Source organism: Pteropus vampyrus, unplaced genomic scaffold (genome assembly GCF_000151845.1).
Source record: "Pteropus vampyrus isolate Shadow unplaced genomic scaffold, Pvam_2.0 Scaffold8, whole genome shotgun sequence".
Lineage (NCBI taxonomy): Eukaryota > Metazoa > Chordata > Mammalia > Chiroptera > Pteropodidae > Pteropus > Pteropus vampyrus.
In genome coordinates this window covers 14,501,433-14,524,054 of record NW_011888789.1, presented here as the reverse complement: position 1 = coordinate 14,524,054, position 22,622 = coordinate 14,501,433, and the positions used below count along the sequence as shown (strand labels likewise).

General features: G+C 38.7%; 1 protein-coding gene and 1 pseudogene across 2 annotated transcripts; one reads left to right on the top strand and one right to left on the bottom strand.

Annotated features, from left to right (window-relative positions):
• Positions 1 to 693: 693 nt before the first annotated feature.
• Positions 694 to 812, top strand: LOC111729308 (annotated as a pseudogene).
• Positions 813 to 5,962: 5,150 nt separating this feature from the next.
• On the bottom strand, positions 5,963 to 19,619 carry GINS4 (GINS complex subunit 4). Of its 2 annotated transcripts, none has more exons than XM_011372708.2 (8): positions 19,429 to 19,619; positions 18,446 to 18,560; positions 13,875 to 13,961; positions 12,765 to 12,878; positions 10,382 to 10,479; positions 10,130 to 10,218; positions 7,064 to 7,154; positions 5,963 to 6,969 (listed from the first exon to the last, which is right to left on the bottom strand). In XM_011372708.2, exons 2-8 carry the CDS (start codon positions 18,539 to 18,541, stop codon positions 6,873 to 6,875), a joined length of 672 nt encoding a protein of 223 aa, XP_011371010.1. In that variant the 5' UTR covers positions 18,542 to 18,560; positions 19,429 to 19,619; the 3' UTR covers positions 5,963 to 6,872. The 2 variants fall into 2 exon arrangements, with proteins under 2 accessions (XP_011371010.1, XP_023375496.1); XM_023519728.1 differs by lacking the exon at positions 19,429 to 19,619 and adding an exon at positions 16,748 to 16,887.
• Between the last annotated feature and the right edge of the window lie 3,003 nt (positions 19,620 to 22,622).

Genomic DNA, 22,622 nt, shown 5'->3' with positions numbered 1-22,622 from the left:
TCTGTTTTCTCATCTATAAAATGAGGATGTTAATATAATCTATATTATAATTACATAAAAAAATTAAAAATTGATTTGTAAACACCTATATGGTTGGAACTGTTAACTCTCATACAGACATAAAATGAACATGTACCAAAGATTTTATTTAACTTACTGTTTAATGAAAGAACCAGGAAAATTAAAAGTAGCTCAAATGAAAATTTGGCTTTATTCTCTGCAGGACAAAATTCATTTTCATTGCCATGGATAGGAATTATTTACACAGCAACAGTCAGGAAACATTCTCATTATTATCAGTTTTCTATCAATTAATTTCTACCTCTAAAGAGTTGTAAAATAGCCTATTCAAAGACACACGTGCATACTCTATAAGGATGAAACATCTCATTGAAAGGACAATAATCTTCTTCACTCATTCCAGGTCTTTCATTTTTCCTTGCATCAGGTTGTTGTGAAGATTTACAAATTTATCTACTTAAAATATAGAACAGTTGGATTCATAGTAAAATACTCAGTAAATATTAGACATTATTATGCCTTCAGAATCTATAGTACATTCCTTTGAATATCTTCAGTAGTTGTTTTTCAGCCATGAAAGGGATATTCAATTTTTAAATAAGTAAGTTATTTGAAATCAAATTTGTTAAATAAGGAATGCTGATTTTGCTTTTTAAAAAATGAAGGTTTTTAGTGTATGGCCATGCCACCCTGAACAAGCCCAGTCCCGTTTGATCTTGGAAGATAAGCAGGGTCAGGCCTGGTTAGTACTTGGATGGGAGACCACCTAGGAAGACCAGGTGTTGTAGGCATAAAAAATAAAAATAAAAAAGAAGGGACTGTAAACTGATAAGGTCCTTGCAATCTGTGAGGTCAACCAAGGGTTGCCTCACCTAAAAATATAAATAAAAATAAAAAATGAAGTTTTTTGACAAGATGAGAGCACTTTCAGAGTTAGTTGACTAGATACATTTTAAAAATTAACTCTTAGAGGATTCTGGGAAGATGTCAGAATAGCAAGCACCAGGAATCTGCCTCTCTACCTATACAACAATTACACTGGCAGAATCTGTCAGACATAACTGTTTGAACTCTGGAGTCTGTTGAAGGCTTACAACTTCCAAGGGAAGATCTAGATGGCCAATTGCAGCTAATTTTGGTCAATTTTAGCTCTTAAGAACAGGAGCAGCTACCAATCCACCAGCCCTATCATATGGCAAGTGTTCCTGGCATAGCTTGCACACAGCTTGTGGGAGCCATGGTAGGCAAAAAGAACCCTGTCCTCCAAATATTGGGGAACTATCTGTGCTCTGATTGCTGACTGCTTTTGATCACAGAGGTAGCAGCCATTATTGTTGTGCCTCCCCCAAGTATTGCAAGCCCTTTCCCCTCTAGTTGAAGTGACTTTCAAGTGATTTAAAGGCTGGTGCCCTTTCTTTTCCTCTGTATTTTTCACTTTTTCCCCATTCAGGAGCCAGACTGAAAGACTAGGACATTCAAAAATAACTTCATATACAGAAAAAAATTAGAAAGTGATTGCGTATGCCCAGAGAAAGGCTCAGAAAAGACCTGAGACGATTTAAGTTTACACCTAAAGCTGACCTTTGGACTAAGACAGTTTATAATCATCATCATCATCATCATCATCATCATCATCATCATCATCATCATCATCCCTCAAAAACAATAAACAGAAAAATAGCAAATCCTGGACAAGGGGGAGAATCTGATTTCCAGAGTTACCATATTATTAGATTCAAATGCCCAATGTTCAACACAAAATCACAAGGCATACAAAGAAACAGCAAAGTGCAACCCATTTGAAGGAAAAAAAATCAATAGAAACTGTCCCTGAAAAAGACCTAATGGTAGGTATACCAGACAAAAACTTTAAAACTTTATTAAAGGTGCTCAAAGAACTAAAGAAAGATGTGAAAAAAGTCAAGAAAATGATGTGAGAACAAAATAGCAACATCAATAAAGATATAGAAAACCTAATAAGAAACAAACAAAAATTCTGTCTTATACTATATACAAGAATAAACTCAAAATGGATTAAAGACTTAAATTTAAGACCTGAAACCATATATATTCTAGAAGAAAAGATAGGCAGTAAACTCTCTGATATTGCTCTAGTAATATTTTTTCTGATATATTTTCTCAAGTAAGGGAAACAAAAGAAAAAATAAACAAATGGAACTATACAGCAAAGGAAACTATTAACGAAATGAAAAGCAACCTACTAAATGGGAGAATATATTTGCCAATGATACCCATGATAAGGGTTTAATACCCAAAATTTATTAAGAACTCATATAACTCAACATCAAAAAAAAAAAAATCCAATTAAAAAATGGGCAGAGGACCTGAACAGACATTTCTCCAGAGACATATGAAAAGATGCTCAAAGTCACTAATCATCAGAAAAATGCAAATTACAACCACAATAAGACATTACCTCACACCTGTCAGAATGGCTATCATCAATAAGTCAAAAACAAGTGCTGGCAAGGATGTGGAGAAAAGGGAACCCTTGTGCACTGTTGGTTGGATTACAAATTAGAGCAGCCACTATGGAAAACAGTTTGGAGGGTCCACAAAAAGTTAAAAATAGAACTACCTTAGGACCTAGCAATTCCACTGCTAGGTATTTATCCAAAAAATCCAAAATACTAATTTGAAAGATATATGCACTCCTGTATTCACTGTAGCGCTACTGACAATTGCCAAGATATGGAAGCAACCTAAGTTTCCATCAGTAGACAATTGGATAAAGAAAATGTGGCATTTATATACAATGAACTATTACTCGGCCATTAAAAAAAATAATAAAATCTTACCATTTGTGGCAACATTGATGGACCTAGAGGGTATTATGCTAAGGGAAGTAAGACAGAGAAAGAAAATACCATATGATCACTAATATGTGAAATCTTAAGAACGAAATAAACAAAACAGACTCATAGATAACAGAGAACAAACTGATGGTTGCCAGATGGGAATGGGGTTGGGGTGCTGGGCAAAAACGTTAAAGGCATTTATAAGTACAAACTGGTAGTTACAAAATAATCACGGGGATGTGAAGTACAGCATAGGGAATATAGTCAATAATATTGTAATAACTATGTATAGTGCCAGGTGGGTACTAATCAGGGGAGATTACTCTGTAAATTATCTAAATGTCTAACCACTATGCCGTATACCTGAAACTAATATAAAATACATGTCAACTGTAATTGAAAAAAATTTTAAATTATTCAGGTTATAATTATTTTAAAAATGTATCCTTTTTATTTGCTTAAGGCACAAGCAGCATCTCAAGAAAACAGAGCAGTTAAGAGACAAAAATAATGCTTCAATCAGAAGTCAAGTGGAACTCAGAATTAAAGATCTAGAGCTTGAACTCTCCAAATGGAAACTTCTCAAGGAGATTCTAATAAGCTAAAATTGGAAAAATATAAGCAACTCTACCTAGAGGAATTAAAAGTTAGAAAATCACTGGCAAATAAACTAAACAAGGCTAATGAAAGGCTAGCAGAGACCAGTATCAAACTTCTTGTGAAGAGCAGAACAGATCTTTACCCAGCACCCTTATTATGAGGTGGATCCTTGGAGATTCATCCAACTAAGATGAATTCAAAGAGATCCACATTTAGATACATTATAATCACACTTCCAAAAGCCAGACAGAGAATCTTGAAAGAGAAAATGAGAAAAGAATCATTACATACAAAGGATCCTCAAAAAGTGAGAATGTAAAATGATACAGTTGTTGTGGAAAACAATATGGTGGTTCCTGAAAAAATTAAAAATAGAATTACCAAATGATCCAGCAATTCCACTTCTGGGGATAGATTTAAAAGAATTGAAAACAGTCTTGAAGAGACAGTTGTGCACCATGTGTATGGTAGCATTATTCACAATAGCCAAAACGCGGATGCAAACCAAGTTTCCATCGATGGATGAATGGATACACAAAATGTGGTATATACATACAATGGAATATTATTGAGCTTTAAAAAGGAAATTCTGACACATGCTACAATATGAATGAACCGTGAAGGCATTGTGCTAAGGGAAATAAACTAGTCACAAAAAGAGAAATATTGTATGATTCCAATTATATGAGGTATTTGGAGTAGTCAAAATCATAAAGACAGAAAGTAGAAGGGTGGTTTCCAGGGGATGGGGGCAGAGGGAATGGAGAATTGTTTAATAGGTAAAGTTTCAGATTTACAAGATGAAAAGAGTTATGGGGATGGATAGTGGTTGCATAACTGTCAATGTATTTAATACCATTGAATTGTACACTTAAACATGGTTAAGATGGCAATTGTTATGTCACATGTATTTTACCACGACACAAAAAAAAAAAAAAGGAAAAGAAATTCCTGAAGAATTCCAAATGTTTGGAATGTTTAGCCTCCCATGATAAATTAAAGAACATCTTATGAAGAATTGGTAACACACTTGCTTAACAACTGACTCTGAAAGCTTTGTGTACATAACAGAAGAAAGTCAATGCATACAAAGATGGCACTAAAGCCTCATTGCCTGTTTTAGTGAGCACGAAGTAAACCTTGGCAGGCATCTTGGTGCAAAGTCACAGCTGATACATGATTGCTACAGTGGAGAAAACCACTTGCAAGCATTTCTCAGGAATAGCCATTTGCTGGTGACAAGCTTATGATAAACTATGATGCAATTATTTGAAGAAAATGTTCTGTCATGCTTCCAGTATTGTTTTTAACAATAAAGCAAAATACCACAAACTAAAAAAGTTAAAGTCAACATCACACTAAGTCATATTATTTCCCTTTCTACTTGGTTTTGAAATTCAACTTCCCCTTTATGTTAAAAACACGTATTTAAATCAGTCTTCCTTTGAAGAGGTGACTAGCAAATGGAACAATTTACTCTGTGGCTTTAGTAGAGACCTTAAACTCCTCCAGGTGGCCTCGCATGCACAGGACAGAAGCTGGTGACAGGAAGATATAAGAGCCCTGCCACACAAAATGTGGTCCCTGGGTCAGCAGCAACTGCACAGCCGAGGATCTCCTGACTCCTGGACCCCACCCCAGAACTCTTGAATCAGAATCTACATCTGAACAAGATCTCCAGGCAATTGGTGTGCATATTAAGGCTTAGGAAGCACTTATAATAGTGTAACATGATAGCCCATGTCCCTCTACTGGCTGCTTAGTACAACAATGAAAGCAATGGTGAGTGAGCATGACGCTTGTGACTAGGAGAAAGAAGACTTAGGTTCTAGTCTCAGACTTATCACTGAACATCCACTTTGTTTCCCACCTATTTCATACTACCAGACCTGCCTACTTCTCAGGACTGCTGTGAGGACCGAAAGGGATGCTTCCTAACAAAGCCATAAGTGAGCTGGGCCCGGCCTGTCAGACCTTATTCTGCACCATTTTCCATGTTGCACATTGCATTCTAGCCACACTGACAGCAGGCAGAGCTTGTTTCTACTGCAGGGCTTTGCGCGAGCTGCCTTTTCTGCATGGAATGCTCTTCCTTTAAGTTCTGTGTCTGGCTCCTTCTGATTATTCAGATCTCAGCCTAATACTGTGAGATTCATTGTACTCAGTGAGAACCTCTCAGACTACCCAATCTAGTTACTCTCCAGTGAGTCACCTTGTGTGAATTCTCTTCATGGCACTTATCAGCATGTGAGCAGGGACAGTTACTATATTATCCTAGGCTGGAGCTTCAGTGCCTTGAACTGTCTCTGTCACTGAATGCTCAGTACACATCTGTTAAATGAATAGCTAAAGAAGGTAAAAACACTCTGGAAAAAATAAGGTACTATATGAAATATAAAATGCATATAACCTTCCTTGCTTTTACCTAGTGATTTCTCCTAGAAATGACAGCAATGTTACAGCGATTACTCTAAGAGCCTATATCATGTAAATGAAAATCTCCTTTTCATTAAATAAGAAAAGACTGGAACAAAGGCTGTTTTTTATTATGTTTCAAAGAAAGACGATTCATTCATTGTTCGCATCTCTCTTTCATATATCATGGTGATAGTCTCCATTCACATTAGTTTAATTTCATCCATTTTCCTTGAGAAATGTGAAGAGCTTAAAAAAGAAAAGCTGCCACTAAGGTCATAATATATTAATGTTGCTCTGCTAACAGAGCCTTGGCCAAGGATGGCCAGATGGTCTGCAGGCTGGCTTGGCGAAGCTGCCTGAGACACAGGGAGGCTGCAGGTCAGCAGCAGGGAGAACATACTGCATTAGACTACAAACTGAGAACTGTCCGACGTTTCTTTTTCCACAAAACCAAAACTTAATAATGGATATTGGTTTGGTTGTGACTCTTGGTTAAGAATGACAGAAACTGGTCTTAAATTCCACGTTAGAGGTTCCAAAAAGTCAGTTTACACAATTTTAGTGACATATCAGAAGACGACCACAGTTGTTTTCTTTAATCTATTTACACTCTTCCTACTAGGAAGGTTAAATGGATTCTCCTACCAGTATCAGGTCAGGGCTAACTATGGTCCCCTAATAGTGATGCCTTTTTAGGAACTATCTTTGCCTCATTTTCCTTAGTCAAAAACATACCACAAAGGGAAAAGGTGCACAAAGTGAGAGTCTCCATGAACTTGCCCAGTGTGCAGAATCAACAGAGCAATGGCCCCATCTGCTGATTCTGGTTAAAATGGCAAAAAAGTTCAGATATGCAGCAAGTTAGGGATCCTGCCATGAGCACCTCTCTCAGTGCCCAAGTGATCCACAGCACTGTTGAGAAAAGTCTGTCTTTAGGCACAAAGTGATATGAGGAGTGTATAAGTATTTTCTCTAATGTTCCATGTCTTCGTTCTTGCTTATTTATTTTTGGTTTTAAATTAGCTGTACTGCTCCAGAAGCGACCAGGGGTGCAATGGTTTTATATCGGATCAAGTGCTGTGAGCCTTCCTCCAAGTCAATCACATAGTCCCTGAAAAGGAAGAAGAAAACATATCTGCAGAGCTTAGCTGGTGCTCTATCCGGAGGAATTATTTCTCACTGTCAAAGACACATACGTCACTCACCTCTGTTCATCTGTTTCTGGTTCTACCATTATGTTTTCTTGTCGTTCTTTCACTCTTAGAAACACATATGAATCTAGATCCGGTTTGGGAACTGCCAGAAAAACAATAATATAATCAGAAAATGCTCAGTTAATGAGATCAATATGGGAAAGGTCACTATAATTAATGATACTGAGTATTGAGGGACCTGATGTAAAAGCATTTTGGGAGTAGGGTGATTTGAGGAGAGATCTGGCTCCTCCTAGAAACAGCATGCTTCCTACCCAAGGTTTCACACAGCAACCACTCTTTCAACAAATGATGGGTATTTCAGACATGCGGGGAATTCTGCTACACACTGTGGAGGATACAAACAGAACACATGGTCTCTGGTAACAACGGCATTTGACGAAGCCTTACCTGAGTGGCACATTCATTCAATTATGTGGGGAGAAAGAAGTCGATGTAAGCTTTAAAGAAAAGGGTAGGACTTAAAGAGAAAAGAGTGAACCTGGGAGGTAATGGCAAAGGCCACATAAAATATGCATGACATTTTGGGAGGACAGAGTATATAAATCTGGTTAGATATTTTTATATAAAGGAGTAGGAGAAGAAAGTACAGTAAGTTCTCACTTAATGTTGTTGATAAATGCTGCGATTTTAAGTGAAATGGTGTATAACTAAACCAATTTTAACATACGCTAATTGATGTAAACAAGAGTTAAGGTCCTTTGGCAGCTCATCAATGTTATAATGAAAAAATGCTGAACAAAACCATGTTATTCAAGGACCTGCTGTATTAGAAAGATCGGATCCTATGGTAATAGTCTTGAGCGTTGGACTAAGGAAAACAGGTTTTACCTGTAAGTCCCTCACTCATCAGCCCCAGATTAAATAGCTATTGCCATCCCTCCTCTTCTACCACCGGCCAACACTTCAAGTGAGTGCTCTAAGCTGGTCTGCTCCTCGATAGCTCTTCACTTCCTGGCGCTCCACTTGTACCTGGAGGACTCTATCAACTGCAGGGTCCAAAGAACCTACTGGATAACTCTCAGTTCTAAGAGCCCAGCTCAGATTTCATTTTGCCCTTGATTCCCTCATCTGTAGGAGAGGGTTCTGGATAACTGGTTCCGAAGGTCTAAGGAGGGTCCCTAGGTTGCTCCTGGGTTTTGGGCCTCTCAAAGAGACTCTAACTTCAGGGTCAGTTGACTCCACTGGGCAGGTACTGATCCCAGGAAACTCAGCTTAGATTTCAACATGCCTCCCCTACCCTGCCATTGGGTCTACAGGGCTGCAGAGGTCAGAAGGGTATTCACACATTTGGACTAAGCAAGACTCAGATTTCACCAGGGCGGGCTCGTCTTCCCCTCCTCAAAACATTCCTCCCCCAGCAGCTTCCAATTCCAGGAGCCTGGATCTAGTCCTTGAAAGGGATCCAGGACAAGAGATATGTGAGTGTTTTAGGAGGTATCCACCAATGTTTAGGAACTCTGGAACAATGGCTTAGATCTAGTTTCAGGAATTTGGATGCATGCCCATCAGTGGTTCTGTGAGTGCTTTAATCAACTGGATGCAATAGCAGTGGACAATGATTAGGCATATGGTCCTTGCTCCGCTCCTAAGATACAGATGAAACTGGCAGAACTGGACATGGATTGGGCCTTCTGTTTCCATCAGGAAGGTTCACCAAGATGACTAATTCAGAGTTCCACAAATCTGGTATGGGTCTGGCTTGCTCCTGGTGTTATAGGCTTCATTGTGTCCTACCCCCCGTCCCCTAGATTCATATGCTGAAGCCCTAACTCCTAGTATTTCAGAATGTATTTGGAAACAGGACCTTTACAAAGGTAATTAAGTTAAAATGAGGTTATTAAGGTAGGGGTTAATCTAATCTGACTGGTGTCCTTATAAGAAAAGATACTGAGGGGCTTGTGTGCAGAGGGACGACCATGTGAAAAGGCAGCAAGAGAGTAGCCATCTGCAAGCCAAGGAGAGGCCCTGGAGGAAACCAACCCTGCCAGCACCTTGATCACAGACTTCTGTCCTCCAGATCTGTGGAAAAACAAATGTCTGTCGTTTGAGCCCCCTAGCATATAGTAGTTTGTTAGGGCAGCCTGAGCTGACTAAGACCCCTGGTGAACCATGCCTCCGCCATCCTGTTCTAGTTCTTCCACCTGTCACATGGGTCACAGTGTAGACACTAGCACAGGCTGTGGGGAAAAATGAACTCTCAGGGTTCAGTTGTACTTTAACTTGTGACTTCAGCACACTAAGCTTAGCTTGTGAACAAGGTGGATTCCAGTCCCTGGAGCATTGTTGGAATTGGTCTGGCAATTCTGCCTGATAAGGTCCTGCTTAGATATGGCAAGCTATGAAAGTTTGAGGCATATGGACTTTAACTTACATGCTAGGGGTCCCAAGTTAGTGGATCCAAGGTTAGGAGTTACTACCATAACTCTTCTCTCCTCTCAGCTCAGCAGAATTATAAGGGGACTCTGGGAGGAGGGTGAGAGGTAGAAGGACTGGCCATGCTTCTCTTCTCTTACCCGCCTTCTCTTTCAACCCCAAATACTCTCAGTCCTGCTCCCCCTTTTCCATAATGAGAGAAACGTCTCACAACAAAAAGGTGAGGAGCCATTATTATTTGTTACGAGGAATCACTGAAGGTTTCCATAGCCTCCTATTCAAGTCCTTCTTGGTAGCTAGATAGTCCCTGCTCAGTCTGGAATCTGTGAAGAAAAGACTGCTGGCTCCTTGAGCGCAGAGACTAGCGAGAGGAGCTTGGCACTGTGCAGATGCCCCGTAGATAGCAGCTGAAAGAATGAACGACTGAATACAGGAATAAGTCTAATATACAATGGCAGTCACAAGAATTTCAGCCAGACCTGAAGAATCCATGGCTATCTTTGTACCTGCTTTCAATAATTTTTTGTTTTTAATTCCTCTCTTTTCCTTTCTGCTTATCTACATGCTTATATTTCCATGTTTGAGAGGAAACAAGTAAAGAAAAAGATCTTTTCTAAATCATCTGAAGAATGTTGGATGTAAACTACAGCCCTTTGGGATGTTTAAAAAAAGAATGCTTACCTGATCTCAAGAAGTCCACCTTCTGTAAATTAGGAGGCATATGCCTTAAGGCAACATTCTTTAGATAGGTCTCTGTGTTAGCCATGTACCTGAAATATCCAAATTCAAATCACTGTAACAACATGGCTGGTAGAGGCCATCAGGATTATCACACAGACAACACTGGCTCTGAGACTGGCTTCGTGAACCACCAAAGCTCATGCTCGTGAGCCAGGGAATGGAAGGCAGTTCCCACACTTACTGCTTACTCACTCTTTGGCAAAGGCAAACTCTTCTGGAGAAAGGCTAGAAGGCTCCCCCTCATGGCGTGTTTTCTCCTTTTCAAGGATATGAGGGAAAAACTTCTCTATCTGTGAGGATATATAAAAATCACAATGAAATCATCTGTCAAGATTCAAATGTCAAACATAATAGTTTTCTGAAAACTATTGAGGTTGAGGTTAATATAGCAATTGACTTCAAAAATGGCAAGTCTTCGTGGTCAAGACTATTTTTAATAATAACCTTCTTCAAGAAGGCAAGTTTCAAAGAATTCAGGGGAAGGATAAGGGCTCTAAAAAGGAAGTCAGTTTAAAAAGGATGAGGCATTCATAAAAAATAATCTAAAAATACAATTGTAAATGATATTTAAGAGGAAGAGAAGGGACTATTATTTAATACATTTATGTAACTGTACAGAGTGCTTTTCTATGAGATGAAACATAAAAAAGCTGGAAAGATGCACACAGAATACAGAAGCAGACAGAATAGTGACATTTAATTATATGAATGTAACTAGCAAAGATAAAGTCCACAATGAGATGAGGCTTAGAAAAATGCTAAGAATTATCAGGGGGGGAAAAAAGCGACAAAAAGGCATGTGGTCAAGTACCTGGAAGGGATCGCTCTGTTGTTTGAAGTCAAGGGCTACGGTTATCTCTGTCAAGGAAATGCTCCTTGTAAGCAGGGAAATGACAATGGTAAGAAGGAACTGAAGGCCAAGATAAAGGAACACTCAACTATTTAAAGGAGTTTGTCTTCTGGCTTGGATCAATAATGTTCCAGATAAATTAAATTAAATTAACATTTGTATGGAGTTTAAGTGTATGAAGCACTTTCTCCCGCTATATGTAAATTGCTGCTGCTACTACTACTACTATATCATTTAGTGTACTAAAAATATATGTAGTTTCATAATCTCAGAAAAATTAGCTAAAAAGAGGTGTGAAAGATTAGGGATAGGCAAATTTCCCAATTTTCAAAAATATACAAAGTGGGAAATTCTATACAGATTAGTATTCTTAACACTGAATAGTGTTAAGATAATTTAAAAGATGGTTTGTGAACTCAAAGAAAAGTAAATGGTTAATATGAAGAGAATTTACCCAAACAACAACAAAAAAGTGTGTGGCCTAATAGTCGAGGGTGGGTTGAAAGGCATATTGTTTGTTTCAATACAATATGTTTTCCAAAATATTGATAGTGTCTTTATAACACCTTTGTGGTCAAACCGTAAACCTGGAGTTGGGTGATAATATAGACTGGGTGACTCATAAACAGTTGAAAAAAGAATACTGATTTGATGGACAGATGTCAATCCGTAGGGAAGTTTCTGGTAGAATATTCAATTATTGGCCTAGTCTTATTAACAAGTCAGATAAGACTTTTGATGATGACATACTTGTCAAACTTGCTGATGACATAAAGTGTTAGGAGATAGCTAATATGTTAGATGACAAGATCAGGAGCCAGAGACCAGGGAAACAGCTCAGTTTAATAAAATGAAGTTTAAGAGGGGTAAGTATCAGGTCCTACACATAGGGGCTAAAACCCAGCCATATATATACAGGATGGTGAGAGGATGGGGTAATGGTAACTTAAATACTTCAGATAAAGTTAGATTAACAGTGAGGGCAGAATGAGTTAGTGTGAGGTCTCTGTCAGATACACTAATGTGATACTAGGTGGCATTACTACTATTTTAATATCTAGAATAAGAGAGGTGATCGTCCTGTTATTCACAAACATGACCAGACCACAACTGGAATATTGTACTGGGTTGAGGTGGTATAATTAAAGAAGGATACTGATAAACCAGAATCTTTGTAGGGAGGAGACCAGGAGAGTAAATGGAAATAAATGGTTGAAATGTTTAGCTGAGAGGACTTCAATGAGATTCATGAGCTGTCTTCAGATATTCAGATATGAGAATTCACATAGAAGATTATATTTGTTTTGTAATAACTAAGGGGACAAGTGGAGTCAAATGAGAAGAAACTTCAAGGAAGTAAGAACTTTCTGGGGTTAAAAGAGATATCATACAAAATAAGAATGCTTGCAATTTCATTTTTATAAGTTAGATAGATGGCCACAGAGCTACAGCTGAATGTCAAGTCAGCACTGCCATGCTGTAACTCCAGGGGGCACCATTCAAGTAGCAAATAAATAGACAAAAAATGTGTTCCCAGAGGTGTGCAACGCACGTTCCATCTATGCTTCTCCAGAACAATCTCTCGCCCTCCTTACTCTTTAGCTACCCTGATACTGGGCCTTAGTAGCATCTTCAGGCCCTGGACCCTCCCAGGCCCCAGCCCAGTTTCTCCCCAAGACGCTCGTATTATATTACAGACTGCACTGCCTTAATGCCATGTCAAACCTTCATGAGCCGACACCGCAAGTAGCTGCTCAGGACATAGCGGATCCTCTCCATCTCCATTCGATGGATACTGACCTTCAGGTCCCCCTTCTTTGCTCTCCTGAGATTTTCTTCCTATTAAAAGAGAAAATGAAGTTTATAAAAAGCATGATATTCAAAGACTAAGAACCTTTTTTTGCGTAATCTGTACATAGCCAAAAAAGACCATCATCACTGGCAATACTCAGAACGCAAACACTACATTTACGTCAAAGGAGAACAAAATACTCATTATATGAGTTCTCGTTTTCCTTTAATTTCATAATTACACAAATATATGACTACAGTCTCATTATAAAAAGTTCAAACAAAACTCATTTATAGGCATACCTCAAATATGTTGCGGGTTTTGTTCCAGACCACCACAAGTAAGAGAATAGTAACCTTTTTGGTGGTGGAGGGTCTTGCCTTCAATTTCTAAAAAAACGCAACATCTGTGAAGCACAATAAATTAAAGCGTAATAAAAGGAAGTATGCCTGTACTTTTAGAAAATGACCATTTAAACAGAATCTGAATATGATTGGTCAGAAGGGCCTAGAAGAACTCCAACCCAATTATAAAGGAGATAATACAGCAGACAGAAATGTCTAAAGGGTTTAAAAAGTAGTATTAAATCACCAGTTGAGAAACTGTCAAATATCAATGTTTTAAAGCTACTCTGAGGCTGATAATGACTAAGACCCAGCTCATCTAAGACAGGGCCCCAAAACTCAAATGTCTATAGGGGCCAAGCAGGTAAGATACATGAGAAAGGTGGGTAGTTAGGGACTGTAGGGAACTGGAAAGTACATTGAAAGGGGATGCCCTTTACCCTGCTCTGGTCAGCTGTTATCATGTAAAAATACGGAGCTGGTGATGACAGGTTTTTAGACTGTTTATCGGAAGTGATATTCCGATATCACAGGAAATCTCATGCTTTATAAATGTGGATAACTAATTCAATACTAAAAAGAATCAAAACGAAACTAGACTGGGCCAAATGAAACATGTTTGCTATCAGACCTCTCACTATACTGATAAACCCCTATAATGTTCTCTTCCTTGGTAACCTTGGGATAAGCAACTCTTACCATGTGATCTAGCTGTTCCATCACACACTCTACAATTTCAGGCTTGCTTTCCAGCAGGTCAGGGGCAAACTTTTCATTCATCCAGGCCTAAAAATATATATATATATCACTCACAATGGAGGAAAATAACCGTATAAGTCCGTACATACCCCATGAAAATTACAGCTGTTTCAGTCAAAGAAAACTGTCTACCAGTTGGAAATACAAGTTATATTTAATAGTGGCTTTTCTATTTCTTTTAGTAGTAAAGCTGTGTTTACAAACATATTTGACGAACATTATAAAAAAATCACTGTTCACTTCAAAAATATGTCAGTTATGATACCTGTTGCTGAGAGTAACACCATCTAGTATTGAAACAGTACTTTTTACCAAGTAGCATTAACACATTTCTACTTGTTCACCTGCTATTTCCCACCAGGGGACACCAGCATCTTTCAATTTTGAGAGTCGAAGTAACACTACATCAATCTATACATCTCTTCATTCCTGAAGCTCAGAGTACTTTACAAATATTTTCATTCATCATTGTAACATTTGAGGGAAAATGGATATAGTTATCCTCATTGCATTGATGAAAAAACATATTAAATTATTTGCTAACTGCCCTAGAATATAAAAGATCACAATAGAAGTGGATATTTATCTATTAAACAGTTTTGAAATAAGAGGTTAAATTCCTAATATATGACTCAGGCTCAAATGCTTGGTACATTTCAGAAACTATCAAGATTTAGAAAATTGAAATATCTACACGTGACTGAGGAAAACTACACTTATCTTTCAGTTATAGGAAATTTAGTTTTAACATAGCTCAGAATTACATGCCAGTCAGGCTCAATTTACTCTTTTTGATGTCCTTGAGTCTCTGCTTCTCCAATTATCACCATCAACAAGCCACATTATTAAATATTGTGTACTTCTACTTGAATTTTTTCAAGTGCTCAAGCTTCTGTACTAGTGTTACAGAAGTTAACCAGAAAGACAACCTGTATTTTCAAGTAGCATAAGTGAGAAAAGATGAAATTCTCATAGCGAACTTATAAAGTTTTTCTTTTTAACTTATTTTATTAAATATTAATAGGTACAAAAATATTTATAAAATACATATTAACGTGAAGAACAGTGATATTAATGCCTGTGTATATATAACTTCATTAACAAATATCATCATTAGTTTAAAAGTCCCTGTGTCCTTCTCTCCTCAGACATAATCATTAGTTTGAATTTAGTGTTTAATTTTCTGTACAGTTTCAGTACATTTGTTTGTGTCTCTATACAGTGCTTCCTAATCTTTTAATGACAGGGCATTCAAAGAAAATGATAGTGTTTATATAGTACACTGGGATAAAATAGAGTAGATTTTGGGAGGGGGGGATATCTCATTTATATTATGAAACTATGTAATACAATATAAAACATTAGGGAAAAATTTATATTAATATAAAACTTTCAAATAAAATCTTTTCAAAATTTTTAGTGAGAAACTTGCTTATATTTAAATCCATGGTCTTTTTTAGATAATCAGGTTCCATGTTTGAAATGGCTACATCTGGGTCCTGATCAAAATTTTTAATGACAATCTGTTTATCACATTATGGGCTAAACTGTGCCCTCCCCTCCAATCCCCAATTCATAAGTTGAAGTTCTAATTCCTAGTACCTCAGAATGTGACTGTATTTGGAGACAGCGTTTTTAAAAAGGAGATTAAGTTAAAATGAGATCATTAGGTGGGCCCTAATCCAATATGACTGGTGTCATTTTAAGAGGAAATCTGAATGCAGACACACAGAGGGAAGACCATGTGAAGACATAGGGAGAAGACGTTCATCTACAAGCCCAAAAAAAGCCTAGGAAGAAACCAAACTGTGTCAGTACCTTGATTTCAGACTTCTAGCCTCCAGAGTTGAGAAAATAAATTTGTTCTTTAAGCCACTCAATCTGATATGTAGCCTTAGCAAACTAATATAATCATTAAAATGAGAAACTTTGCACTGTAGGTAATAACTTTTAAATCATTTTTCATAAGCATTGAAGACTATCCTATATGTGCTTTTGGAGCTGTGTTCCATGTTTGAAATGGAACACAGTGGACCTTGGCAGGTCCTCCTTAGGTAATCAATGCCATGCAGCCTGAGTCTGTGTCCTGCTGCAGTAGCTGTCCAGGTGGCAGACCAACTCCTTGGCTGCATTGCAAGAGAGCATCAGGCCCGAGATGTAACTCATGGTCACCCACTGCCAAGCTGAGGCTGTGCTGTCAGACCCTACTATCCTTAGACTGCCTTCCTGATGTCACCCACAAGAGGCAATCAGCCTGGATGCTCTGGCTGCCCAGATGGTGGAGGGTAAAATGAATCATGGAGGCATATGCAGCACACCAGTGTGTGCCATATCACCCAAGCTGGCAAGCTCTGCCTTAAATAATAGTTTTACAAGTGTTTGAACTTTACATAAATGATTTTCCAACAACTTAATTTTTGTTGTTCTGTGTTACGTTCTTGAGAGTTAGTTATCCATGCTGTTTCAAGAGTTATCTTCTACTCATTTTATTGCTGTTTGTTTTTCCTATTGTATGTATATGCCATAATTTTTTACATAGTCTATTGTGGAAGGATATCTGGGTATTTGCAGTTTTTAACTACCGCAAGCAATGCTGTGAATATTTTGTGCATGTCTTCTGGAGTACATGTGCACATTTTCTCTAGGGTATGTACCAGGAAGTAGAATGATTGGGCCACAAGATATGTGTGCCTTTAACTTGACCAGATAATAACAAATTATTTTCCAAAATGACTGTACCAATTTGCACGGCCACTACAGTATACAGGTGTCCAAACTGTTCTACATTCTTGCCAATACTTTATAATGTTCACCTTTTTCGTTTCCGCCAATCTGATGGGTATGAAGTGATATCTCATTTGGATTTAAATTTTCATTTTCCTGATTACTAAAAAGGTTGAACATCTGTTTGATATGATTCTTGGCCATCCTGGTTTCCACTTCTGGGAGAAGCCTATTAAGACTTCATTTTTCTACTGGTCTGTTTGTGAAGTTTATTTGTGTATTATGGATACTACATAACTTTTGTCAGTTACATAGTTTGCGAATATTTTCTCCCAGTTTTGTGGCATGTCTTTTCACTCTCATGAAGGTGTAAAAAGAGTTCTTAATTTTAATGTAGTTGAATGTATCAGTTTGGTCCTTTATGCTTTGTGGTTTTTTAAACTTCCATTTAATGAATCCCTTTCTAATAAAAGCAGGGGCTCTTAAACTGGGGCCTCCAGACTACTAGGTAGGCAGGTTTCAGGGTAAATTATATGAAAAATTCTGCATGGGTGGTATTATTATTTGCTGAAGAAGGGCCAGAGTTTTCACCAGATTTTCAAAAAAGTCTGTGATGTAAAAACAAATTAAGAATCACTGTTATATAGTAAGGATTATCATATAAGTATAATTTAAAAATTATGTTCCCTTGATTTTGTTACTCAAGATGGCATGTATGGTAGGAAAGAATGAAGAACACTAACGTAATTACTGTGAGAAAGTTCTGGAATGGGGCAGTTAAAAGGAGAAGAATAAGGCAGCAGGTGTACTGGATTAAGAGCATGTGTTTTGGAGTCAGAGACCTGGTTTATATCCTGGCTCTGCTGTCATTGTGCGACCATAGGCAAATTACTTTACATCTTTAAGCTCCAGTTTCCTCAACTGTAAAATAGAGATAACAATAATATCTACCTCGCTGTGTTGTTGTAAGGATTATTACTACTCACAGCTAACATTCAGTGAGTGTTTATCATGAGTCAGACAATATGCTAAGTGCTTTATAGATATTATCTCATTTAATCTACTCAAAAACTTTGTGAGGTAGCCACTATTATTAACTCCATTTTGCAGTCAAGGAAATATTTGAGACAAGCTATATAACCTGCCTAAGGTCACATAATAGACTAGCGGCATGAAGGGATTTAAATACAGATAGTCTGAATTCCTATCTATCAGAGCTTCACGAGATAGTAATTATAAATAAAATTGTTACTGGCACATAGGAAATGCTCAAATCATAGCTATTATGACTAAAAAGAGAGATAGCCTAGGAATAATTTTAGATAAGGATTGAAAACATAGAGAACAGTTGACAGAAGTACATGAGAGAAAAAGGAATAAGACCAGTTTTCTCCTAAAAAAGATGTTTCAGCCCTTTCTTGCTAACCCAAGTATTCTACAGGGAAACAGAGATGTTTAAGAGACTAAGGTATAAAACTTCCACGTTTCCACACAACACCTCCGTAGTCCCTGAAAATATCAAGTAGCAAATCCTTGCTCTGTGAACTGTTCTATTAAATGTACTCAAAGCTGTCCCTGCCTGGCCCCATTTGAGGGCTTTGTGTTTAAGATGAGGTTTCTAACAGAGGCTGTCCCTGCTACTTCCTATTTCTGTGTAGATGGTAAGATCCACTCCCTCTTCTCATGAAATAAGCCTTGAATCTCATTTCTTCATTTCCTGATTCCTGACATTTGCACAGTTTGACTAAATAAAAAGACTAAGATTGGATTCTATTTGAGATGCTTACCTGCTCCAGCCTTTCAATGAGCTCTGCAGGAGTTAGGACCACTTCCTCACTACCCCCATCGGAGTCCTGTCCCATGAGATCCAGTTCCTCTGTCATCTTCTCTGAAATTAGGAGCCTATTGAGAATAAAAGAATCCGTATCCTTCAATGTGTTTTCCATTTCTTGGCAAGAATAGGGAACTAAGTGTCTGCATCTGCAACTGGGTTGTAGAGGCTCACTGGCAGTGGCTAGAGAATTCACAGGCTTGATTTTTTTTTTTAAATTAAGTTTATTGGGGTAACATTGGTTAATACAATTATGTAATTTTCAGTTGTACATTATAATTTGACATTTATATATTCCATTGTGTGATTACCACCCAAAGTCCAGTTTCTTTCAGTTACCATATATCTGATCCCCTTTATTCACTTCACCCTCCCCTACCCCCTTATATTTGAGGCTTGATTTTTCAATTCTTTGCCTCTTCCTTGAACCCTTAGATCAGGTATCAGTTAATCAAAGAGCTCACCCCTTATGTTTCCACGTACACCTTAAATTGAGCACCTATCACACCACCATGTAATAATTATTTGTCTTCCGGATTGAAGTCCTCTCCTCGGGGCCTTTGTTCACTTCAGTTCAAATATGAATCACTCATCTGCTCTGTGCCTGCCACTTCTAAGTACCTGTAACATAATTACCTGTGTAGTCCCTGAGCATAGCACAGTACTTAACTCATAGCAGGCACTTAAAATTGTTTGGAAAACTAATCGATGCCTAATTTCGTAGAATCGCAAGACTCAGCAACATCAGACCAGTCAGTGATCCCTAAGGCGTAAGAAGGAAGATTCCCGGAGCCTCAAGAAAACTGAGAACATATTCCTCTCGCTTCTCTCCTCTCTCGTGCCACGAGCAGAGTAGCTGTTCCCTCCCTAACACACACACACACACACACACACACACACACACACACACACACACAGAGGCCCCACTCGGATGCTCACCTGGGCACGTGGGAGGCAGGGAGGCACTGCGAGGTAGCAGGCGGTTAGGACAGGAAGCTCGTGGGGAAGCAGCTCCCGGTCTCCCAACGAGAACCTGAGAGCGTAACAAATCTAGGCCTCTCGGGGACTTAACCGACCCTCCACTTCTCAGCTCCCGCGCTCCTCTTAGAAGCGTTCCGCCTAAGCATAACGTCACTGCGCACGGGCAACGCTGACCAATTACGATCCGGCGCCCCACCCCCGCTCTAAGGGGCGGGGACTCGCGTCACTGCGGCTTGTTTTCCCAGTGGGTCCGGTTTAGCCCCGCCCACCTCGACCCGCTACTCTTGTGTGCGGTTCCGGCGAACACTGCCCGCGGACCGTCGGGAGGGGGCGCCTCGTTACCATGCCTGAGAGGACGCGGCGGTGTCTGCCTCCTGGCCACCGGAGCATAAACTCTTGAGTATCCCCTGGCCAGTAGGGGGGGCCCACAGAGAAATGGACCCTGTTAAAATCAGGCCACTTCGTCTCTTGGGTCATCTTCTCCAGCCTTCTGGTCCCTTTATCTTTGCCAGGGCTTCAGCTGCGGCCACTACTTCCAGATCTAAAAACCTTTAGGCTGGTGGTTCTTAAAGCCTAGGATCGGACCACCAGCAACAGAGTCGGCTGAGAATTCGTGAGAAATGCAGATTTTCAGGCCCACCAAGACCTGCTGAATCAAAAACTCTGGGGGTGGTTCAACAGACTCTTCAGGTGAGTCTGAAACAGGTGAGGTTGGAGAACCACTGCTTTCAGCAATGCTTCCATCTCAGCCGCTTGCCTTTCTAGGTTATTATGACATTTACTGCTTGTGCCTTCAATCTTTAATATAAGGCAAAAATATATACTATATATTTCTGTGTGTATGATGTCAGTTTTTCTCTTCTTAATCGCTGATGCTTTTCTTCCTGCTCTGCTTTCTGTGCAAAGTGTCACTTCTGGCTCCCCTAGAAATGTGTTTTTCCTATCAGTCTGAAGCCTTTTCTTTGTGGTGTTTCCTATGCCATATTGATTGATTAGAAGAAAATGCCTGGCTAATTGACAGGTCGATGGTACCTGCCTGACTGCGATCATGTTTTAAAAATAATTACAGTAGAATATACTGAGTGAGAGAGTAGGCATATTTACAGAGGGCTATTGTAGCTGGTGGACTTCAAAGAGGGATTCCAAAAGGAAGAAACCTGTGAGCTGTGTCCTACAGAATGAGTTTTGTTAATGACAAATGGTCTTTTCAAGGTCTATTTCAACTCTGTGTTTCAGCGTTTTGGTAATCCAGTGGTCGTTAGTTGTGGCAGATATCTTTTCCAAAGATAGCTGCTCTGATGTAGACCTCATCTCAGTGCTCTTACAATACAGGAAGACCTTTGTAACTGCCTCCACCAAGGGAATGTGGCAGAAGTGGTGCTGTTTGAGTTCCAGAGCTAAGTCATAGAAGGTGGTACAGTTTCTATCTTACTCTCTTTCTTGAGCCACGTCCATGGGAGCAATGAGCTGATATGTGACAAGTTTGGCTAATCTGCAGCTGCCATGCCGAAGAGTCCATGTAGAGATAGAGCGTGATGTCCAAGGAGCCCCAGCAGCCCCAGATGTTCTGTCCTCCATGTGTCTGAGTTGAATGAGCCTTCAGATGATTCTAGCTCTCAGACTTTAAGCAGTCAACCAGCTGTCCCGGCAGAACTCTGCCCAGATTGCAGATTTGTGAGCACAATATTCTTGTTTTAAGCCCCTAAGATTGGGGATGGTTTATTATGCAACATTAAGTGACTGGAACATTAGTATGTGAGCACAGTTTATTCTTCTATAATTCTCATTACTACGTAGCTTTTCAATGGTCTTTATTAATATTCTTTATGTATTGTAGATTTGAGTCCAAGCACCAATAACTTCTCCACACAAGTACTAATCACTTAGTTCTCTTACTCAGAGACTTTCTCCGGTGCCAGCTTCCTTCTCCAATTTCCCACTACAACTCTTTTAGGAAGGTGGAGGCCAGTTACTGCTTCCTAACTTAACAGAGGTGTGACCTTACACAAGTCATTTCTCTGGGCTTTGGTTGCACTGTCTGTTAAGTGAGAATAGTATGTGTGTTCCTACAGGGAAAAGGGGTAGATCAAAAATTCTGTTGGTGGGAGGTCCCCTTTTCACTTCTAAGATCATTGATTCAAACTAACACTCATCAGATAAAACCACTTTACAATAAAATGAGTTGGTAGAGAAAGGTTTCTGCTGGGTAAGGAAAGAGAATTTAAGGAGATATCCAAAGAGAATATATAGAGCTACCTGGGTGGGGAAGGCAGCTCAGACTTTTGGTGAAACTGGTGAAATGACACTGTAAAGTTCAGGAAGGTAAGAGAAAGGACAGGTTATAAGTTACATTATATAGAATGAAGAGAAAAATCAGGACTACCTCGTTGATGTGTGCCCACTATCAAGAAGTTTTAAAAAATAATTACATAGCAAAAAAAAAAATGGAATGCTGTTTATTAAAATAATGACATAGGAAAGAGATTTACATAGGTTATGATAGCAAGAAGATGAAGTTTGATGGTGATGAATGAAACTATAGGAGAGAATTTGTAGGCAAGTTGTAATGGTTAAAAGAGCAAAATGAACATGCTAAAATGAGTTCAGACAAGTGAAACATGAAGCTACAAACAGCAAAACTGCCCAAGTTGAAGAAGATACAGAAAATAGGAGCCTATGCAATAAAGAAAGTGAAAAGTCAATGTAATTTCCAGATATTTCTCAATGAGGAAATTAGTTGCAGTTAAAGACGCAGCAAATAGAAACAGCCAAAATATTTGTGGATAACTGTGGAAATATACATTAATATGAATGAACCTATTTTTTTCAATCACCAAGGATAAAATATAAAATATACATACCCATCAATATGGTGAAACTTTTTGGAGAAACATGCTTTTGAAATACAAGGTAATATCATCATTATTGTTTTCATATCGTCACTGCTCTTGCTCATTTGGTCAACAGCTGTTTCTTACTGTTTCCTTCCTTTGAATATCATCACATTTTGGGTCTCCTAGCCTAAGAACCAAAAAATTAAGTTTTGGGGAATGTGCTACTTAAGCAAAGTTTAATCCCCAGTTGTTCTGAATGAATGAAGATTTGACCTAAAGATGGAAAGTAAGAGGGCAACTTGGATTTTTAAGGAAGGC